At 34.0% G+C, this 20,700-nt stretch overlaps 2 protein-coding genes and 1 pseudogene across 2 annotated transcripts in view; all 3 read right to left on the reverse strand.

Annotated features, from left to right (window-relative positions):
• The window catches only part of LOC132182486 (LEAF RUST 10 DISEASE-RESISTANCE LOCUS RECEPTOR-LIKE PROTEIN KINASE-like 2.3), a 45,543-nt gene that overhangs the window by 1,274 nt on the left and 23,569 nt on the right, over positions 1–20,700 (reverse strand). Inside the window, 1 exon segment of the mRNA XM_088516217.1 lies at positions 73–114. Coding sequence (XP_088372343.1) covers positions 73–114 — 42 coding nt within the window.
• LOC132182100 (PR5-like receptor kinase pseudogene) lies at positions 7,189–8,189 on the reverse strand (annotated as a pseudogene).
• Positions 9,432–19,953, reverse strand: LOC132182490 (uncharacterized). Its single transcript, XM_059595752.2, has 5 exons — positions 19,356–19,953; positions 14,388–14,424; positions 13,172–13,408; positions 13,043–13,090; positions 9,432–10,108 (listed from the first exon to the last, which is right to left on the reverse strand). Exons 1-5 carry the CDS (start codon positions 19,664–19,666, stop codon positions 9,707–9,709), a joined length of 1,035 nt encoding a protein of 344 aa, XP_059451735.2. The 5' UTR covers positions 19,667–19,953; the 3' UTR covers positions 9,432–9,706.

Genomic DNA, 20,700 nt, shown 5'->3' on the forward strand with positions numbered 1-20,700 from the left:
CTTTTCATTATATATGTTAGAGCAAGAACGAAAGAAACTAGAATAGCTTTTATACGATATTGATCACCATACCAATTACAATTTTCAGCCACCAATTGCTCTTCGAAGGTGGTTCTGCAACAAGAACACAAAGTTAGAGTTGTTTATTTGATGACAAAGTTTTTTGTCCCTGAACTAATTACATTACGACGATGTTATGATTAAAAATGAGTGTGGAAAGATGGGAAGTATATATATATATATATATATAGAAGATATTTATTTTTATGACACACACACATCATATATATAACGATACTAACAATTCAAGCACTAAAAAAATAAGAAAAGAAATATTGGAAATTATAAAGCTAGAAAAAAAATAATAATAAAGCAAGACCCAAACCTGGGACTCCTGATGGCACAATGAGTTGGGGTGCTGGCGAATTAATGAACGGAGTTGGAGAAAGGGATTGTGGAAAAACTGAGACACAAAGAACCCAAAAAAATTCAATCGCAGAAAGATGGGAAGTATATATATATATATATATATAGAAGATATTTATTTTTATGACACACACACATATCGTATATATAACGATACTAACAATTCAAGCACTAAAAAAATAAGAAAAGAAATATTGGAAATTATAAAGCTAGAAAAAAAAATAATAATAAAGCAAGACCCAAACCTGGGACTCCTGATGGCACAATGAGTTGGGGTGCTGGTGAATTAATGAACGGAGTTGGAGAAAGGGATTGTGGAAAAACTGAGACACAAAGAACCCAAAAAAATTCAATCGCAAAAAGATAAAGAAAATTCAAAAACCTAGTTTTTGAAAATAAAAATTAGGAAAACTAATTGAAAGACTGCGGGCCAGAAAGCTAGGATCGAGAACGAGGGATTTGATAAAGAAATAAGAATTAAATAACAAATTGAATTCGTCCCCAAGAGGTAGCTCAATCGGCTGGGACCACACTTAATGAAGTGGAGGTCATTAGTTCAAATCTCCCTCCCCCTCACATGTCAAAAAAAAAAAAAAATAACAAATTGAATTCCGTCTGTCCAATAATTGAATGTTTTAAGAAGGAAAAACAATCATTAAATGATTAACATATAATTAATACGTTGGCTGCAGCCACTATATATATTTTCTATGTTGTTTCAAAAGGGAAATATATTTTTAAGAAAGAACCAATATATTTTTAGCACAAATCCTATCGTGAAGACGTTAAGGCATGGATCGATATATAGCCCATATTGCAAATGGTTGTTACTTGCACATTAACATGCATATGATTTTCTGTCTTATCATATTGACCTATGAATTAGCTAGTCTTGCATGTGAAGTTTCACTCTGATTAATTAATTAAACTTGGGGGCGCTACAATCAATGCCTAATTCATCACTGTTGTTGTCCATTTCTGTGTTATCAATTCAAACCTCTCTAAATTAAGTTTAAAGACAAGGCTCCACAATTAATCCAAAACGACAACAACTACAACAAGAAATATTGCAATTAAGCTGACCAACAGGGTAAGGTGCAAATTAAAGTCAATTTTACGAGAAATTAATGTGAACCCTAATGTAACCTTATTCAATTTCAGAGATGTATGCTCTGTGATGTAAGAGCTTTATACTCGTGAAATTTCATCGATGAAAGTTCCATATTTTTCAAAAAAAAAAAAAAAAAAATTCAAGCCCTTAAAAAATAAGAAAAGAAATATTGGAAGTTATAAAGCTAGAATAAAAAAATAATAATAATAAAATAAAGCAAGAACCAAACCAGCTGGGACTCCTGATGATTCAACGGGCTGTGGTGCTGGCAGTGGAACGAACGGATCATCATTTCCAGTAGGGGATTGCGAAGAAACTGACCGAGACACAATGAACAAAAAATAAATCAATCACAAAAAGATAAAGAAATTGTATAAACTAGTTGAAAATAAAAATTAGGAAAACTGATTGAAAGACTGCAGGAAAGCAGGGAGAAAGAGGAATTTGATAAAGAAACAAGAATTCAAAAAAAATATATATATACACTTTATATAAAAAGTACACGTAAATAATATACTCATGAAATAATAATTAATACGCTTCTAAGTTCTAACAAACATGAATACGAGGGAATGGGTTTTCATTATTTGGACAAGAAAGAGAGAAATATTTAGAAGATATATAATTAATATGGTTCTCATCGCATAATACCAGCGACAATTGGACGCTGCGCAGAACGAGTAACAGTTCCTGCAATAAGAATATAAAATTATTTAGAAGTCTTTATATCAAGAGAAGACGTTACTTATTCACAAATCTAATAGTAACGAAGAAAAAAAAAAAAAAAAAAAAATCTGATCATGACAAGAAATAGTTATTGAAAAGCTCATAGAATATTTTTTTTTTATAGATTTTTTTTTTTTTTTTGTTTAATGCATTTTTTACTAGTGTTTTTTTTTTTTTTTTTAACAAAGTTTTTATTATAGTGATCGGTCAAACCAATTATTACTTCTCTTTTGCTTTCTCTTGAGTTCCATGCTTCTATTTTGTGCCCTTACAACTAAATAGAGGATTGAAATCTTTTCAAATTTTTTAAAATATGAATTTCGTTACATCTAACCGTCCAAATAAATGCAGAGTTTGTGTGTTACTTAGGCAAATGGGCTCGACATGTTAAAAAATAAAATTAATTACCTTAATTGGTAACACATAAATCCTGCATTTATTTGAACCTTTAGATGTAATGAATTACTCAAATTTAAAAATCTAATAATCTCATATTTTATAAAATCTGAGGGGATCCTAATCCGCTAAATAGATTTATTTTGTTTTGCACAATTTTTTATGTACTAAAAGCACTTTTAAAACTCTTTAAACACTGAATAGTATCATTTCCATTTCAAATGAAATAGATGGTATTCGGTTAGTATTTTTTAGAGAGGTAAAATTGTTATTTTAATTTTTTGGACAATTTTACCCTTCTAACATACATTAACGGGATATTATCAATTTTAAATAAAATAGAGGATATTTTCCCTGTTAACACAATATTTTCAAATAGGCTCTTAGCTAGGAAAGAGCTCTACGAGAGAGTGGGATAGTTAGTACTGCACAGTCTGCACTTAAAACCATGGCTACAAGTGTCGTGCATTATTTATTTATTTATTGTCAGAAACTAATTTTGAATCCAAGCTTAATTAGGCTAATACGCTGAGCATCTCTAGTATTAGTGGCATAAAATAGGTTTTTTTTTTGCCCTTCAATAGAAAATGGACAAGTCAAAATATCATACTAAATTAGATTAAGACCAAAGGAAGATGTTACACATCTTTCTCTTAAGGAAAAACTTCACTGAAGACTCCTGGACTTTCACTTGATTTGATAAACCTCTTTAAACTTCAAAATCTCTTAATTTAGTCCACTAAACTTTCAATTGCTCTCAATTTAGACCCATCCGTCAAATTTTAAACGTTACATGACATTTATACCCCTAACTTTTGTATAAAATTCAAACTTCCAAAACATTTTTTTCTTTAAAAGCAAAAAAAAAAAAAAAAAAAAAATCATGAATATTTTGGTCTTTTTTGTATTTTTAACGGCTAAAATTGATGAAGGGATCCAAATTGAGAGCAATTGAAAGTTCAGAGGACTAAAATGAGAGATTTTGAAGTTTAAGGAGGTATTTCAAAATGGGTGAAAGTTTGGGGTCTTCAGTGAAGTTTCCTCTTCTCTTAACTATATTCAAACCATTTATTTTACAAATCTATCATTGAATTTGTGGGATCCATATGTGGGTCTATCAAATTACAAACTTCAATTCTTTCAAGGCTTTAGAGAATTTTTTTTTTTAAAAAAAAAAAATTATTAGAGTATTCTTTTTTTCTTATTGAAAAGAAGTTACTGTTGTTTTTATCTTTTTGTTAGCTTTGAGGGGAATACCATCAATTTTTTGGTAGTTTAGGTGGAATATTGTTGTAATTGAAAGTTCGAGAGAGAAGACATTATCAATTTGATAGTAGTTTAAGGGAAGTATATATATGTGAATTTATTTCCTAATATTTAATTAATAGCAACGCAATACGCCTACAATTTCGTAAGAAAGACAAACGCATTATATATTCGATCAGCAACCACAAAAACATAACAAAGCAATAAAGAGAAAAGAAAAGGCAGAAAATCAAGACCTGGTTGTGGTGCCTCAGCCAACTGTCGTGATGGCACCGCCAACTGCGGTTGTGGTGCCTCAGCCAACTGTAGGGTTTGGATGTTGGCGCATAGAAAGGGTCTGTTGCAGTTTACATATTGCTCGGTTCCACCACAAAAGCATGTTTGTAATTGTATGAACATCAACATTAACGATGTGAACATGAACATGGAAGGGGACGATGAACCCATGTTTTCAACTTGGAATGAGACCAAGAAACCAAAGGAAAATGCCACTACAGAACTACGCTATGCATATCACATAGAGAGAGAGAGAGAGAGAGAGAGAGGACTAGAACTCCAAAATTGTAAAAACGCATTGTGATGAGAGAGTGAATGAAAATCAATCATATATATGAAGACTCTGGAAACACGGTTCGAATAATAAAGAACGTAAGACTTTTTTGTGTGTGGAGTAGAAAAAAAGGTAGTCTAAGCGAAAGCACCTTGATCCTTCCTAACTAACCTACACTATTAATCGTGATTTTGTTCATGCATGAATCCAAAATACTGCTTGGAGAAAATCTTGTCTGAGGACCAAGTCAAGTCTTTCCCCATGCAAGACAAGTCAAGCACCTTAATTTGATGCAGAAATTAGTATTAATTAATTACATCGTCATTATTCTAACACTCGTGCATGATTAACTACATGGTCGTTAATTAGTTTTTATTCATCCTTTTAATTAGTCATTCAATTAAGTTGACGAGTAGAATACGTACGTTCAGCGTTGAAGAGTTGGAATTCTGCACAAGCACAACTGTATATATTTGGATTCTTATTATCTTTATCTTTTCTTCTTTCTTATCATTAATTATTCAATAAGTGGAGGGATTATATAAAGTGATGTATTGTAATTTTATTAAAGCTCTAGTTATTGATATATATGAGATATATTTCTCTTTTTGAAGTGTGGTTCTTCTTTTCTTCCGCATCTTTTGTAAATATATGAATATATACATTGGCGGAGCCAGCCATTTTATATTGGGGGTGCCACTAAATATTTTTTTGCGTCTTACAAATTTTCTTTACCCTAAAAATTTGATAATTCACACAATATATGTATTACAAAAAATATCTATAAAAGTTCATAAATATGTGCTTAAATTAATATATTAAAAATGTAACATGTCGACATTATATCAAAAAGATAAAAATACAAAAAAACAAAAAATTGTCTAGAATTTTTTGAGGGTGCCGTGGGTTAAAACAATTTTTTGAAGGTGCCGTGAGTTAAAACAAAAAAGAATTTTGAGGGTAAAAAGAATAGAATTTTTCGTAAAAAGATTTTTTTATTTTTTATTTTTTATTTTGAGGATGCCGTGGGTTAAAACCAAAAATAATAATAATAATAATAATAAAATTAAATTAAAATCCTTGGGGGTGCGGTGAGGGGCAACGTGGCTCCACCACTGATTTACTTTTTATATCATATCATTTATTTTTTACTACTATTCAAATAAAGAAATTATTACAAAACAAAAATTTTCACTTTTTAATATAATTATTTTTACTTTTTTTATACTAATTATTCTTCTTCTTCTTTTTTTTTTTTTCACAAATTGATAACAAACAACTCCTAGGTTTCGTTTGGCAAAGGCCTTTGAGACTTGATACTATTATCTTACTTTTTCATTTTCTCAACATTAAAAAAAAAATTTTTTTTTTTTTTTTTTTACGTCAAAAAAATATATTTCAACTAAAACCTCTAAAGCCTTTAACAAACGGAAAGTGAACCAATTATATACAAACATTTCATTCCCTTGTTTGACAAGTTATGTTGGTATGGGAATAGAATAAACGTGAGTACTCACCTGTTATCACTAGTGGCATTGGTATGGCAGTACCACTAGTGGCATTGGTCTCCTGTTATCACTCATTTCTTGAAATTATCTTTTACTGCAATAATCGTATTGGACATGACTTTTAAAAAGAAGTCCTCCACTATCCCTGTGAAAAGGATATACACGAAAGAGGACTGTGAACAGTACATGCACAAAAGAAGTCCTCCACTGTTTCGTGCCTCACGAAAGAAGTCCTCCACTACCGGTGATGGAGCCAGTCATTTTATATGATGTGACATTAAAATTTTTTTTATCCTAAAAATTTAGTAATTCACACAATATATACTTTACAAAAAATATCTATAAAAGTTCATAAATATATACTCAAATTGATATATTAAAAATGTAATATGTCGACATTATATAAAAAAAAAAAAAAAAAAAAATAGTCTAGAATTTTTTGAGGGTGCCGTGGGTTAAAACAATTTTTTGAAGGTGCCGTGAGTTAAAACAAAAAAGAATTTTGAGGGTAAAAAGAATAGAATTTTTTGTAAAAAATTTTTTTTCTTTATTTTTTATTTGAAGGGTGCCGTGGGTTAAAACCAAAAAAAAAAAAAAAAAAAAAAAAAAAAAAGAAGTAAAATTCTTTGGGGTGCTGCACCCCCAAGGGGCAACGTGGCTCCGCCACTGAATATATGGTAAAACAAGTGTATAGCATTTATGTTTTGATCAGAGGGTGCATATACGAGGAGAACAAGTGTTAAAGCCACAGTATGATGTGGCAAGATTACAAGAGAGACAAATAACACAACGAGAAATGCTATAGTGGGATCTAGAGATACTGAAATTCGTAGGAGAATTTCAGTTTTTAAAATTTTAGATTTAGGCTGTCTATTTTTTATTCAAATGTCATTATTTTGTCACGTGTCCCACTATTAATAAAATAATAAATGAAAAATAGATGACTTAGATCTAAAATTTCAGAAACTGGAATTCCATAGGAATTTCAGTAGATCTTGATCGGCTATAGTGCAATAAAAAAAAAATAAAAAAAAAAAAACTATTTTTGGCCCATAAAACTCCTAGGTAGCAATAAGCCACAGGCCCCTTCCGTAATTATTGTGGCTCCACCCACTGACGAGACATGCGATCTCTTGCTACCTAAAATTTTTATGGGCCAAAAATAAATTTTTTTTATTACACTATAGCATATGGATAACAAAAGACTACAAAGAATCTGGAAGCGACCTTGTAGGGGAATCTAAGAAAGGTTTTGGTGGAAATCATAAGGATCGCAGGTTCCTTCTAACAAATCTATCACCTTATCAATTGATGGTCTATCTAAAAGATTGGTCTGAATACACAAAAACTAACCATTATCATCTTTTTTGTTGTCTCTTCTTCTTCCTCCTCTTCTGTTATTTCCCCAAAAGTAACAGTATTACTGTCATGTTCAAGCTTCTTATAAATCAAATGTGGAAAATATATCTCGCTAGAATGAGAGAGTCCACCATCAAAATTTTTTTTCTTCCTCCAACCATTTCAAGAACCAACATTTTGTAGCTGTAAATGTCAGACTTGTGAGAGACTCCACCAAAGTTCCGACAAAATATTTCTGGTGCAATGTAACCAATAGTTCCTCTCATGCCCACTATTGATACAACACAATCTTTTGTTTTGCATAGTTTAGCAAGGCCAAAATCAGAGATTTTTGAGCACAAATCTTCGTCCAAAAGTATATTATGGGGTTTTATGTTGAAATGTAGGATCCTTATGTTATAACCACCATGTATGTATTTTAGTACTCGAGCAATGCCAACCGCAATTTGGAACATAGTCTTGCTGTCCAAGTGACAATTTGTAAATAGAGATCCTTTATCATACATGAACTTATCAAGAGATCAATTAAGCATGAATTCATAAATTAAAGCTCTTTTAGTCCTCTCATAGCAAAAACTTAGAAGAATGACTATATTAACATACGATATTCTACTGATGCTAACCACTTGGTTGATAAATTGTTCTCACTTCCACCATACACCCATCAGGTAGCTTCCCTTTGTATACAACACCATATCCTCCTTGTCCGACTTTATCTTTGAATGAGCTGGTAAATTTCTTCACATCTGAATAAGTATATCGCTTTGTGGCTATACATTCGTACTTCTTTTAAGATTTCCTCCTCATCGATTGGATAATTCTTTTCATCACTTTTCCAGCAAACCATTGCATTAAAATCCAGGCCACTTTAAATTCAGTTGCACGAGGTCAACGATCTTTATTTCATCCATTGAACCAATTTTCTCTGATAAAGTTATCAATCAATCCATATGCTTCGATCTGCATGTTGCCTTCGTTTTGTTTTTCGTGTTTTCTTGTTTTTCTCTATTCGTTAAGATTTGAGTGGGCAGTAATAATTAAAACAATAACTGGATAATACAATTGTAATCATCCCATTTGAACTATGGGTTTAGTGTTCTATTTATAAAATAATTACAAATAAACCAAAATATATGGCTTGTTACACAAGAATAATAATAATTATTATTATTATTATTATTATTATTTTTTTCTAATCAAATGCGGGAAAAGGTTACAAGGGAATACAATATTGTATTATTGATTTGCTTAGATGTTATCTAAAACTTGAATAACAAACATTTGAATTTGAATCTTCAGATATCTTATCTTCAAGAGATTTAAATTTGAATTCTGAATTGAGTTGTTGTGAAGCTTCGTTATTTATAATTGGTTTTCTCAGCCTACCATTTTTGCTTAGAAAAAAAAAAAAAAAAAAAAAAAAGTGCACCAATTATTTGCTTCTAGTCTTGTACCTCTCCAAAAATTTGTTCTATGAGATTTTTTTTTTTTTTTTTTTAGCTTCCTTTTCTCTTCCCTTTTCTTTTTCCTTTTCCTTTTTCTTTTCTCATTTTTCCACTCTTCTCTTCATCTTGAGAGTCAAATTTGCAGTGCACCCAATCCCTCTGCCCTCAACACTCCACCTCACCTTCTTCCCTGTCCCTCTCATCATTTTTGGCTACCTAATCTATGGCTCCTATGTTCTCTTTTGCCTGAATTTTCATAGTTGGTACTCCTCTTTCGTCTATGACGCATCTCCCTTTCGGCCCCAGTTCTCTCTCTCCTATTGCGATCTCCAAGCTTGCTTGGTTGGTGCTGCAATAGGTGTTGCTACATGCAGCTCCTGCACCACCACACCACCATTTAATGAAGCTCTTTTCTTGCACGATGAGTCAAGAATCAACTGGACCGGATCATTAATTTGATCAATTCTCAAAGTATCATTTGAATTGTGTTGGTTGTATTGGGGTCTTTCTTCTCTTTATTTTCTGATTTTCAAGAATAATAAAATAGTTAAACACTAAAGACACAGATTCATGACACCAGTAGATTTCCAGTTCCCTCAACCTAATAAGATGCCACATACAATAAGAATATCAACTTAAGAGACTAAAAGAAAATATCTGAAGCTGCATTATTTTTTTTGTTCAAATGAGGCTGTTGATTTTACAAGAGTTGAAAAGAAATACCAAGGCAAGATACATCTCAATCTTTTGAGCATACATACAGATTTTTTCAAAAAAAAAAAAAAAACACTAAGAATACACTCATCTTGATATATTCCATCTAGAACTGACATCATTACATAATCAGGAGTGAAAATAGATTACCTTCTCATGTAGATATTAGCAGATAACTTATTTAATTGCTGTGCGTGTAAATTAATCACCAGACTAGGCCCTTTCTTCTCCTAAACCTGTCAACACGGTCAGTGCTCATGCGAGACTTTTCAGGCTTGTTTGGCTTTCTAGACTTCTCGAGTCGGCTATCTAAACTGTTTCTGGAAACTTCTGGAAGGTCTGGACCCAATTCAAATTTATCCGAAGGTCCAGTTTCGGATGGTTTGCTCTGATTATCAGATTCTACTGTAGTTTTTTTAGAACCATGTGTGGCTGCTTTTGATTTGCCAATGGCATGTACAAATTTCTTTAGATGTTTGATGAATTCTGGGTAAAGCTCAAGGTTGCAATGCCCACCTCCACTTAACCACAAGGGCTCGAACTTTTCCTTGGAAAGTTCCCAAAGCTGCTTCCCATGGGAACAATGCACAACTTCATCAGAAGTCCCCTGAATATGGAACATAAGATGTTCATTGTTAATTTCAGTATGAAATTTCTGGGAGAAAAAAAAGTAGGATTTTGGTTTGTTTCTCGTGGAAAGGGAAAGAACCAGAATGCAATGTGATCGCTTGGGGAAACAAGACCACATTAAAACAGCTACCCTGACCCAACATTAAAGTGATAACAGATGCAAGCACAAATACAAATCAAAACCCTTCATGCTTCATATATAATAGAATACACCCCATATAATAAAGGGAAATCAGGTCATAACCCACTCTCTTTTTTGTTATTTTGACTTTAAGATCCAGTTTTTAATTTGATATACATCCCAGACCAGGGTTTAGGCCTATTCTAAACTCAAGACCTCTGTTAGCTTTTCCATCAAACAGGTAATGCAAATGAATGTGAAAATATAACTATACACCTCTTATAAAAAAATTTAACAAATAGCTAAAAAACCTGTCTAACAAATCCCTCACAAGGGTGGCTGTGCACCACTCCTAACTCAGTGGGTGATTTGCTGCCACCACTTCAAAGGGGTGGTTGTGCTGATTTGGCTTACTCACACGCATGGCCACCTCCTTACTAAGGAGTGGCTCACGGCCACGCCCTAACTTAGGTGGTGGCCATCAGCCCACCCTCCATTAGACGCAATTCTTTATATATATATATGATTCAATCTTATTAGAAAGGGCAAGCAAGAAGTATACCAGAGAGACCTGATTAGGAAGAACACAAATCCCAAAATTCTAAAAAACTAGAAATGCGAGAATTGTTGTAAGCAGTCATCCAAAATTAAAGAGATTTGAACATAATAAGTTCTAATTCTATCACCATTCACTCATAATCTTCTAAGTTCAAGCATTGTGTTCTCCCCAAATACACCACATTAAGCACAAAAGAACCATCCTCCAAACTTCTATATTACAGTGGCTTCCAAACTGACTTCTCCGACTAGCTAATAGCTTTGCCACCCAAATGCTTTTCCAAGGAAAGGGAGAACAAGGGGGACTAAACACATGACAAAAAGATCACACCTCAAATGTCCACCTTTTGGGGAAGCCAAAAAAATTTTATCCACGCCACCTTGTCTTAACCTAAGAGGGTACAAAATATTAAAGAACAAAATAACTGACTTTACCTCCCAATCATGTACTTATTTGATAAAAGTGAAATTCCAATGTAAAGTCTTGTTAAAAAAATCGCACATGATCTGCCACAAAAGCTTCCTTACAGTGAGAATACTAAACTCCAAGAAAGCTGCCTTCAAGGTCTAGTCCCCCACTCCATACATCATTCCAAAACCTAACAAATCTAACAAATCTAGAGAAATCCCTGACCCCCCTCCTGTTTTTCCACACCCAAAACCCCGAACGACCCAAGAACCACATTGGAACACCACACTTCCCCATTGCTATCATATTTAACTTCCACCATTGATCTTCATAAAGCCTCCCTCTTTGCAGTAAAACACCGTAGCCACTTCCCCAAGAGAAGTCGATTGAACTTTTGTTTCTAACCCACAAAACGAATGAGAAAACAGAAGTACAAATCTTAGATCAATTGACTAGATGGAATTTAAACTCATCACCGACTCTGTCCCACAAGAAATCTCACTAAAGTTTTTCAATTTAGTTAGTAACACCGACAGGGATGGGACAAGGGGGCAAATAATAAGTAATTGAAAAGAGTACTTTTAATCAAAGTGATTCTACCACCAACTAAAAATCCAGCTAATTCATCCCAAAGCACTCCTCTGCCATTGTCGATATTAGGACCATAAACACCCGCAGAGGACTACAAAAAGTTGTCATCAACATTTCTAAGGGAGCAAGCAACATAAAATGCCCCCACGCACTCAATTTTTTTCTACCAACTTCCTAACCCACATTAACAAGATCCTTCCAAAAGCTCCTCTCGACCCCAAATAACACAAATAATACACATGTTGATAGCCCCATAAACTGCGCACAACCACCCTAGACACAAGCTCCAATTTAGTTTCTTGTAAATTAACAATGCCAACCTTCCATTCTCTAAGAAGATTCCAGACCTTCAACAATTTATCCCTCTCGTTGAACCCTCTTATATTCCAAGAAAATATCATAAAGAACAAGTTGGACCCCTCTCCTTTCCTTTGCATCTACTAGAATGACCTCCCTTAAGGCCATAATTGATAGAACAACCTAACCTCTCTAATTCACGGTGCCCTCTATTCACTGACATAGAAAGAGAACTAGGGAAACTAGCCAGACCATTCTAGTTTCAACTCACTTCAATGGCAGTGAAGAAAGCCATTGACTCATCCTCAAACCCCTCATAGGACAACCTCACAAAGTGACGAAAACTCTTACCCATTCTGAAGAAAATGATGCAGGCAAAACTGGCTCTTCAATTGCTTTTTTTGTATTTTTAAATTTTTTTTATTAGAGAGATATAATTGTATCTTCACATCTATTTTTGTTACCCATTTTGACAGAAAGGCTGACGAAGGTCTCAAATTTAGAATGAGGCTAAACTCGGGTCTTGAATCTATGAAATTGAAAGTTGGGATCTTAAGGTGAAAATGACTAAATGCACAGGGAGATCCTAACCTGATTTCCCTATAATAAAAGCATAATCAAGGATTCATTTATTAGCGCAACACATCTACAAAAAGTTTTGGCAGAACCAGTTAAATTTATAAATTGCTATCATTGTGGGAAAAAAGATTGAGACCTTATAAGGTTCATTTGTGATTCAGGAGGAAAGTTTTCCATCCTATGTCAAATTTCTCCTAATTGATGGTGACAGTTCTTTGTACTCTATCCCTTGAAACATAATGCAGAAGAAAATTTTGCCATTCTATCTCTAAATTCCATACAGAGAATTTGATGAAGGTAGTTATGATAAACAGTCCGAAGAGATTGAAAATGGAAACAAAGTAAATATTACTTACATGTATCACAAGAACAGGACAGTCCACCATACCAATTTTGTCAATATTCTGAAAGGACAAAAAAATATATCAGTGTCTATCAATCAAATGAAACAGGCATGTGCAGTAGAATCAACAGTATGAAACTACCTTATAAATATCAAACCAGTATGTCCGTTTGACTGGGTATAACACTCTCAGCCCAGACAAAATCGGGCTATGCAAAACCACTCCTCTCAAGCTTGGTATTCTTGAAGCAAGATCAAGGGTGGGGCCACTACCAACAGACTGACCATATAATATTAATTGTTCATCTTTGACACCATACTGCTCCTTGAGGCATTTATATGCTGCATCAATGTCGGCATATGTATTACATTCAGATGGCTGTTTCAATACAAACAAAAAAAAAAAAAAAAAGGGACTGTTATTTTATGAAGATTTTAGGTAAGGAAAGTAATCTGAAAAATGATTGGACGTCATTCAAGCACAGTAATCTGCCAACAAATAAATGTTGATAATCATATATGCTAAAGATAATTCAGTTCTGGCTCCCAACTTGAGATCCCATGGAATAATGAATGTCTTTATTCATATCAAACTAGAGTTGACCTTTTGCCTCAACAACAAAAAGTTCAAGATATTGCTTAGGTGCTGACCCTAGTTTAGTGCTGAACAGAAAATATTTATCAGAAACTGAAGTACCAATCGCAATAACAAAAAAGCTAGTATGATCATTTGATTCAACAAGCTAAAAACGATCTCAAGTTATTATGTTCATGACGTTGGCATGCCATTGTGTGTTTTTTATTCTGAAATAACAATAGTCAATGGATATAAGGAAGAATGTGATGCAGGATATAAGGGTAATTTTGTAATTTAAAAAATTCTACAGGTATATAAGGGACATTTCACCCCTTTACTGTCTTATTTAACCCTAGACTTAACGGTATGGGTGACATTGCAAACTTTTAAACTTGGATACTAAAAATTGAGAGTTTTTAAAGTTTAAGGGAGTGATTGGCAAAGCGATAAAATTTCAAAGGAGTAAGTGAAGTTTCCAAAAAACAAAATCAGGATATCTAAGTACTCTAAAGAATTGACACCTAGTTTTTTTTTGTAAGTAATTTTTTGTCCCCAATGAAAAGAGAAGGGAAAATTCGAACTAGTGACCACCGCTTTATAAGGCATGGTCCTCAGTCAATTGAGCTACCCTTTAGGGACAAGAATTGACAACTAGATTTTTCTCCCATTCCTATAAATTGGCATCTAGATGAATATATAGAATTGCTAGAGTTGATACAAGCAAGTAATAAACTTTTCTCCCATTTCTATAAATTAGGATTAGAGAAGCTAGGCGTCCTACCTTTCCAGTTGATTGTCCATAGCCAGAGTAATCATACCTGCAGAGGCCATAGAAGCAAGGGTCATTAAATTAACCCAAATGATTATTTATATATCAGAGTTTGAGAAAGAAATAGTTGTGTCAAAAAATAGTTTACTTCTGTTTCTATCTTCAACATTTTTAATTAATAAAAGAGATCTTTTACCTTTATCTTCATACTTATGTAGCTCTAATAACCTGAATAGAAATTTTGATCAAAGCATTTGAAGGAATTCCAGAAACATCTATTGCAACTGTTAAATCATACAGACACTCATAATACCAGATAGAACAGTGATGCAGGCAGCAGGAAGCTTACAAAAGAGTAAAATTACGAAATTCGTCAAAAATATGGTCTTATCTTTGATGTGGGGCTTAGTGGGTGTCCTCCTTAGCCTACATTAGCTACTATCAAGCCTTATCATTATGTTTCTTTGCATATTAGGAAGTTTCTGTTTTAGTTTAATTCCAGTTTTAATTAATTTAAAGAGTTGGGTATTTTCATAATATCTAAAATTTCTAGCTATTGGCTCTAACACGGATTATGGATTTTCCTATGTCCCTAGGTTTTATTTTGTGGGTTTTAATAACTTGGGCTTGGCAGTCAAAGGTCACGTTGTCCAAGTCTGATTAGTGTTAAGTTTAGTTTTTTATACTTTTAGAATAACGCTTTCAATTAAATAGATAACATTTTTATGAAAATTTGCAGCACTTGCATTCTTAAAGTCTATGTGATGTGGCCAATTACATATAAAAAAAAAAAAAAATAAAACACAAAAAAGTCTATGCGATGCTACCATTCTCCAAGGTATGGCGCCTGGGAAAACTACATGTGATTTCTAGATCTATCTTCATTTTCTTTAAATTTTCCAGCAATTTCAATCTGATTCCATCAAACTGATACCTGAATTGTATTCAAATATTTCCCTAAGAATCCAAATCTTAAAACCTGCAAACCATCCATCCATCAGATAACAACCAAACAACCCAAAATACCATATTCTTGGCTTACTGATCAGAAACCAGATCAGCAACACAGAAAATTGAGTTTTTTCCTTTGTTTTTGCCTTGAAACCAAATCAATTTCCGTACCCTAATTGAAACTTTCAGGCACCTGCTGTCCTACAGTAGCTTGGTTTCGTAAAACTTTTGTCCTGTGTCCCAAATTTTGATAGAATGTGAAGAGTTGAATCATCATGATAGGGTTCTAGACTTTGATAATTTGGAAGAGATGAAGTTGATACTTCTCTTCTCTATGCCCTTAGGAGTATACTTGCCACACCTAAACAAGGGGAATGAGATTGTAGGCATAACTCTATATTTCAAGCAAAAAAGCTTATTATTAAGGATGACACTTGTTTTGAACTTCATGCCAGCATAAAGATTGAACACCTCAAAATTTCAACCAAATCACATCTGCAACTATTCAAGGCGGCTTGAATAGATGGTAGTTCTATACCAGTCACTAGTGTGATGTGATTCCTATGACCTCCACAGACATCTTAATTGGCCAGCGCTATACAAACGTGATGTGCAACTTTGTGGGAGAGAAAATAAATATAATTTCTCATTCAACAACGAAGAAATTGTTTTGAAGCCCGTAAGTGCAGAGAAGACAGAAGAAATATCAACCGCCACCAAAGTCTCCACAGAAAAGGAGGAAAAGGCCAAAGTCCATTGCTGAAAAGCTAAATCCGCAAGAACAAGAGCAAAAACATAAACAGAGGGCTGAAGTACCAAAACAGCAAGATGAAAGTCCATGAGAGCCTGTTTATGATGAAAACAGAAACCTAGACTTGCTTGGCAAAGAGAAAGGAGCAAAGAATTAGAGGTTAAACATGTTTTTCTCACCCATGAATTTGATAAAGCAGCAACTGATCAACCTCCTCTAGTACATAAAGAGGTCTAGATGCCTAATGCAATAGTGCTTCCTATGAATCGACCAAAGGCTATATTGCCTGTTGAAAATTTCTATTATTGATCTTGTCATTCCTGAAAATTTAATGCTATGTTTGACAAGGAAGACACATAGTTAACATGATTTGCTCTTAAAAAAAGGGAAATAAGTTCAGACTTTTGATCTATTGTCAAGGATGCAGTTCAAGAATCCAAGAATTACTTCACTTCAAAACTTGAGGATGAGTTTTATCTAACCATGGAAGAATGACACAGGCAGCAAGAAGCTCTTGAAAGAGCAAAATGAAAGATTAAAATTCTTCAAAATATGGTCTGGTCTCAATGTGGAGCCTAGTGGGCACCCTCCGTATGCTACACTTGATACTATTGAGTCTTATTTTTAAGTTTCTTTGCATTAAAACTATTGAGTAGGGGTGTTTTCACAATTTCAAAATTTCTAGATATAGGCTAGGCTTGTCACCCATAGGTTACGGGTTTTCATATGCTATTAGGTTTTATTTCTGGATTTTAATAACATAATTCAATAGTCAAACCCCATGGAGTCCAAAGCCTACTGGGATTATGTTTAGTTTTCAATAAATATTAGCATAAAGTTTTCAATTGATAGATAATAATTTAATAAAAATGCTGCATCAATTATGCTCTTGAAGTCTGCGTGGTGCACTCCTTTGTGGCGTGATGCTGAGAAAACTCATTGTTGATGCTTAGAAAAACTAGATGTGATGCCTAGGTTATCTTCTTCTTCTTCTTCTTCTTCTTCTCCTCCTTGATTTTCAGCCATCTTACCTTCCTTCAAACTAAGATCCCTAAAATAAAAACCCCAAATCACCCATCCATCAACAAGCCTCCAAATTTCCTCAAAAGTCCACATTATGAATCCCCCAAGTAATTGTTCCTAGCCCAAGAACAGACACCCAAAACCCAAGTTTCTTCTTTCTTTTCTTTTTTTAAGATCTCCAAGTGCTACCCTCTTTTCTCACCAAAAACCCTAACCTAAACAATCAAAATTCCTTTCAAATACCTGTTGTCCTACATTAGCTTGGTATCAAAAGCTTTTGGCCTATGTCAAGAAACTTGATATGAGCACAAGTGTACTAAGACAGAAGAAAGGACAACCAAATGAACATATTTTTCACAAAATGAAACTATTGTGAAACATATGTACATAACCCCAGCCAAAAGAGAGGACTAATAAAACCAGTAACAGCCCATCAAACTATCACCAATAGCACTTTAATGAACAAAAATAATTTCAATTATTATCAATATCAATCCTTTGAAAATGATGTCACATCAGGGACTAGCAGTATGTCCTTGAAAGTCACCGATCATTGACAAGAATCTGACTTTTCTCTCTATTTTCTTTTTTGCTTTTCTTTTTTTTCAGTTGTGGCTAGGAAACCAGTGACACCAAGAAAACAGACATGCACAGTGACCTTATCCCCTTTAATCATTATACTACTTTCATCCATAATGAAGTTAATAACTGTGTATAACGTATGTCTAAAATAATAATAATACAAGGCAGTGTGCGTTGTGCTCGTGTGCACATACACACATACGCATACACACACAAGAAATGATGTAAAGTTCATTTACAGTTATCATCCTTTTAGCAGCCACAAAATGTCTTCTATAAGGCCCAAAATTTCCTCGCTAAACTGAAATGAAACATATTTAATAATGAAATTCTTTGAATTGCCGTGTTTGCTAATTGTCTAAACTAGGCAGCTAGGAAAGCAACTACATTGGACTACATGGAAACAGAAGCAACATACTACGCGGGAATGGAAAATGTCCCACAAAGAAACAGGACAGGCCAAAAAAAATGCAGGATGGTCCAAAATCTGCAACTGTTGATAACTAATAAAGAACAGTAGTGGAACATGGTTTTTGTGAACGTTAGTAACATTCACAAAGTCCAAAACCTTACGCTTGTCCAAGATAGATATGTCAATTCTAACCAGTACCAGACAAGTTCAACTTTGAGAAAAGCGCACATGCACACTACCCAAGACGCTGGAATTTCAGGACAATCAAAATGTGGAAAAAAAAAAAAAATGGGAGATAAGATTTTCTCCAGGGAAGTTTAAAAAAAATCAATAGGATGTATTTAGTTATAATTGAGTTCTTCTCTTGATGCAGTTTTTATAGAAAACCAAAACAGAAACAACAGAACTTAATTCTACCTACAATCGAGAAAATGAGAAACATAAGGAACATCGCCTATTTTTTCAAGTCTTATTTTCAAAATATGCAATCCATAAGTGCATACATTTATCTTTCTTTGTCCAACTGTTAGTAATGATCCTTAAAGCATTTACTAAAGCATCTCTTCAGGTTGGGCATCTCTATTCTCAATGTTAACAGCTATTGTTGTTTACTTAATTTTTGGCAAACCAAAAACTAGTCAGAAGAGACATCAAGTGATATGGGAAGAGCATTCAATGGTCTCGACAATTGGCAGTATGCCTAGACAGCCTCAACTCTGATTCTTAAATACCTACCCTGCCAAGCTAGAGTCCACCATACCCTATCCTTGAACTAAAGCTGCCACAAAAATCACTTTACTGTTCTAAATCGGTACCCTTCAAATTTTGCATTTGTTTGTGACATTCATTTATCTACAAATTTCAAGAACCTTCCTTAAAAAAATTCTATCAAAGAAGAACCATCAGAGAAAGTTTACACATAAAAGACCATACGCTGCTATCAAAATAATCGAGGCAAAGATTAATCGTTTTCAACGTATAAATTAGTAGTCTCTTCAACGTCCCAACAAACATCATATCCACAACCACTAGCACTCCAAAAACTTAAAAAAAGAGACAAAGCCCATTTGAGCTTCGATGACAAATTCACCAAACTAAGCAACACACATCAAATTTTAGACTCTCAATCAACACAACATCTGTAAACTAGAGATCAACCAAAATACATCGCTTAAAAAACCCAGAAACCCACATACAGAAACTAAAGCTCAAAAACCCAAATCTCAGTTCAGAAACAAAAAGCGGACAAAACAAAAATTACCCCATGAGATTGACACGAAGCCGAATGCTGAGCTCGACGAAGAGCTCGAACATCTGACCCAAATCAGCGGCATTTCCGTGGGAGTAGAGCAGAGTGGCGGAGGCCTTGTGATGCTTGACGTGGACGGCCACGATGTCGTTGCCTCTGCGGTTGCGGAGCTTGAGCACGTCCACGTTGACGTTCTCCCTCCTCGGAACCTCGGGGATATAGAGCCGTCCGGCGCGCGTGTCGTCCACCATCAAGGTGTACGACGGAGGGGTCGGCGGGAAGAAGGCGAACTTGGCCGCGATCGACGACGTGACTCCCCCCATTCTGATATCATGGACGGCCACAGACTCATAAAGCCCCCAAACCCCTCAGATCACACGCGATAGAAGAGACAGCGCGAGAGAGATGAAGCGGAAAAGATAGGAAAGGAAAGGAAGAGAAAGCGGGAGAGAGGAGAAAAGGCGGGAGGCTAATGGGAGCGGTGGCGCGTGAATTTTTATGGGAAGCTGCGTGTCAAACTTTGCCGAGGAATCCCATATTGTAAAGTGTAAAACGTTAAAGTGCGTTTGGATATGCGCGATATGGATAGAGGGAGGGAGTCGAGGGACTGTTTGGTGGGTATTGTCGCCTGTCGCCTGTCGCCTGACGCCGACTTTATATGATTGTTGTTTATTGGGCAAAGTGCGTACCAAAAACAGAAAATAAGATTCTAAAATGTGTTTTTTTAAAAACGTTTTTCTTATTTTTCGATTTTTAGTATGATCAAAAATCTTTGTTAAATTAGAAATATTTTCAGTTCATCATAATTTTTTGTAAAATGACTTTTTTAAAAAAAAAATTATAAACCATTTTTTAAATTTAAGCTTTTCCTTCTCAAATCGTTAAGTTTGTTTAAAGCCTTTTTTTTTTTTTAATATTTTTGTACTACAATGAAAAATCATACTATTTTTATAACCGAACAAAAAAAAACATTTTAACATCGTCGCTCAATAACTATTATAAATAAAACATCATAGTACGTGTTTTTTTTTTCTTTTAAGACGTAAATGGTGTTTTTGTATAAGTAATTTTAAGTGGCTTACTTATGTCTCATTAAGAATAATGTGGCTATTAAAATTACTATTTGATCAAAATTTAATAATGATAAATCACAAGCTCAGTGGTGATTTTAATAGCTACATCATTCCTAGTAAGACATAAGTAGATCACCTAAAATTACTCATTTTTGCATATCATTGGTTGGGCGAATCATACATATGGAGGGGTTGGGCGATACATACATAGGTCATGGAGAAAAAAAAATTAAATTAAATTAAATTAAAAAAAATAATATTTAAATAAAATAGAAAATTTGTTG

The sequence above is a fragment of the Corylus avellana genome, chromosome 5 (genome assembly GCF_965113065.1).
Source record: "Corylus avellana chromosome 5, dhCorAvel1.hap1.2, whole genome shotgun sequence".
NCBI lineage: Eukaryota > Viridiplantae > Streptophyta > Magnoliopsida > Fagales > Betulaceae > Corylus > Corylus avellana.

Coding starts and splice junctions, on each gene's coding strand:
- LOC132182490 (XM_059595752.2), bottom strand. CDS start 19,666: ATGGGGGGAGTCACGTCGTCGATCGCGGCCAAGTTCGCCTTCTTCCCG. Junction 14,425..19,355: donor CTTCGTGTCAATCTCATGGG/GTAATTTTTGTT, acceptor TGGCCTCTGCAG/GTATGATTACTCTGGCTATG. Junction 13,091..13,171: donor ACTGGTTTGATATTTATAAG/GTAGTTTCATAC, acceptor TTGTCCTTTCAG/AATATTGACAAAATTGGTAT.